The 1,758-nt window shown below is 67.5% G+C and overlaps 1 protein-coding gene across 1 annotated transcript in view; it reads right to left on the bottom strand.

The window, feature by feature from the left end:
- Positions 1 to 1,758, bottom strand: part of LOC110391923 (sodium/calcium exchanger 2-like) — a gene marked incomplete at both ends in the record, with an annotated part of 4,121 nt that extends 2,363 nt beyond the window's left edge. Inside the window, 1 exon segment of the mRNA XM_021383882.1 lies at positions 15 to 1,758. Within this exon segment, the coding sequence (XP_021239557.1) occupies positions 15 to 1,758 (1,744 nt within the window).

Genomic DNA, 1,758 nt, shown 5'->3' on the forward strand with positions numbered 1-1,758 from the left:
GCGCCCTCCCTCACGCCGTCTCATCGTTGCGGAACTCCAGCTCCCCGCAGGCGTCCTCGTAATCCACGCCGCCGCCGCGCGCCGTGCCCTCCACGGTGCGGTACGGCAGCAGGACGGTGCCTCGGGCGCCCGAGCTGCGCACCACCGTCACCTCCACCGCGCCCTGGCACTCGCTGACGTGCAGCAGGCGCTCCTGGAAGGAGAAGATGCCGGCGTGGTCGTCGTCCAGGATGGTGACGGTGGCCACCAGCGGGGCCACCAAGCGACCCTTGGGGTGCTCGGCCGAGTCGGCCTCGAACATCCCCTCGGCGTCGCCCACGCGCAGGTTGAGCAGGCGCACGAAGAAGTGCTCGTCCTCCTCGAAGATGTCGTCGTCGATGATGCCGATCTTCAGCTCCTTCTGCGTCTCGCCCGGCTTGAAGATGAGCGTCCCCTCGCTGTACTCGTAGTCCGAGCCCGCCTTGGCCGAGCCGTCCTCCGTCTTGTAGTCCACGTAGAAAGTGTGGTTGAGCTCGGCGCCGTGCTGGCACGCCACCGACAGCGTCACCGCGCCGCAGTTCTCCAGGCAGTGGTAGAGGCAGGGCTCGAAGAAGATGCGGCTGCACGCCTCCTCCTCGGCGTCCGACGGCACCTCCAGCAGCGCCGACGAGCGCTTGGAGAACTCGGCCACGTGCTTCTTGAGGACGTTGCCGGCGCCCGTCATCATGCGCGTGGCCTGGATGCGGTAGAAGGCCCGGCTCTTCTGCTGGTGCAGGAGGGCGTAGTAGTTGGCCATGTCCACCAGCTGCTCCAGCTCGCGCTCCGGGTACTTCTGCTTCAGGTCCTTCAGGATCTGGATCACCTCGCGCCGGCTCTCGTCCAGCTCCTTCTCCTCGGCGCTGGCGGGGAGGGCGGGCGAGGCGGTGACGGCGCCGGTGCCGGCGGTGCCGGCGGTGATGGCGGAGCCTTCGGCCTCGCGGCGCTCGGGGGGCTGGAAGCCGCCGTCCAGCTCGATGCCCTTGGGGAGCTCGGCCTCGGTGCCGATGATGATGCCGCTGCGCGGGTCGGCGCGGTAGTGCTTGTAGACGTACTTGTAGAAGAGCAGCCTCTTGTCAGCCGCCCAAGCGAAGACCACGCAGACCGGGAAGAAGACGAGGGTGAGCAGAGCTTCCCACACCTGCACCACGCCGGGCGAGATGACGGCCAGGATCAGGTAGAGCCAGATGTAGGCGAAGATGCTCCAGGCGGCCGTGACGAAGAAGACGCGCAGGTGCTTGATGCGACGGCTCTCGCCGCTGGGGATGACGTAGACGCAGACGGCGATGACCACGAACATGTTGAAGGCGGCGCTGCCCACGATGGTGCCGGGCCCCAGCTCGCCCGCCTGGAAGTTGTGGCCGCACACCTCGATCACCGAGAGCAGGATCTCGGGCGCCGACGAGCCCAGCGCCATCAGCGTCAGGTTGGAGACCGTCTCGTTCCAGATGCGCACCGTGCCGATGCTGGTCTCGCCGTTGGCCTTGGTGATGGTGATCTCCTTCTCCTTGGAGGTGATGACCTCGATGGAAGCCATGAAGCGGTCGGCGATGATGGAGACGCCCAGGAACATGTACATCATGGCCACGAAGTAGACGACGGCGCGCGCCGCCTTGTCGCCGAAGGACGGGTCGTCGGGTTGCCAGACGGGCAGCAGCACGCCGGGTTGGCAGCGGTTGGAGCCCTGGCACGTGCCGTTGGCTTCCGACGCCGGCTCCGGGGCGCAGGGCTTGGCCAGCAGCA

Source organism: Numida meleagris, unplaced genomic scaffold, assembly GCF_002078875.1.
Source record: "Numida meleagris isolate 19003 breed g44 Domestic line unplaced genomic scaffold, NumMel1.0 unplaced_Scaffold639, whole genome shotgun sequence".
Lineage (NCBI taxonomy): Eukaryota > Metazoa > Chordata > Aves > Galliformes > Numididae > Numida > Numida meleagris.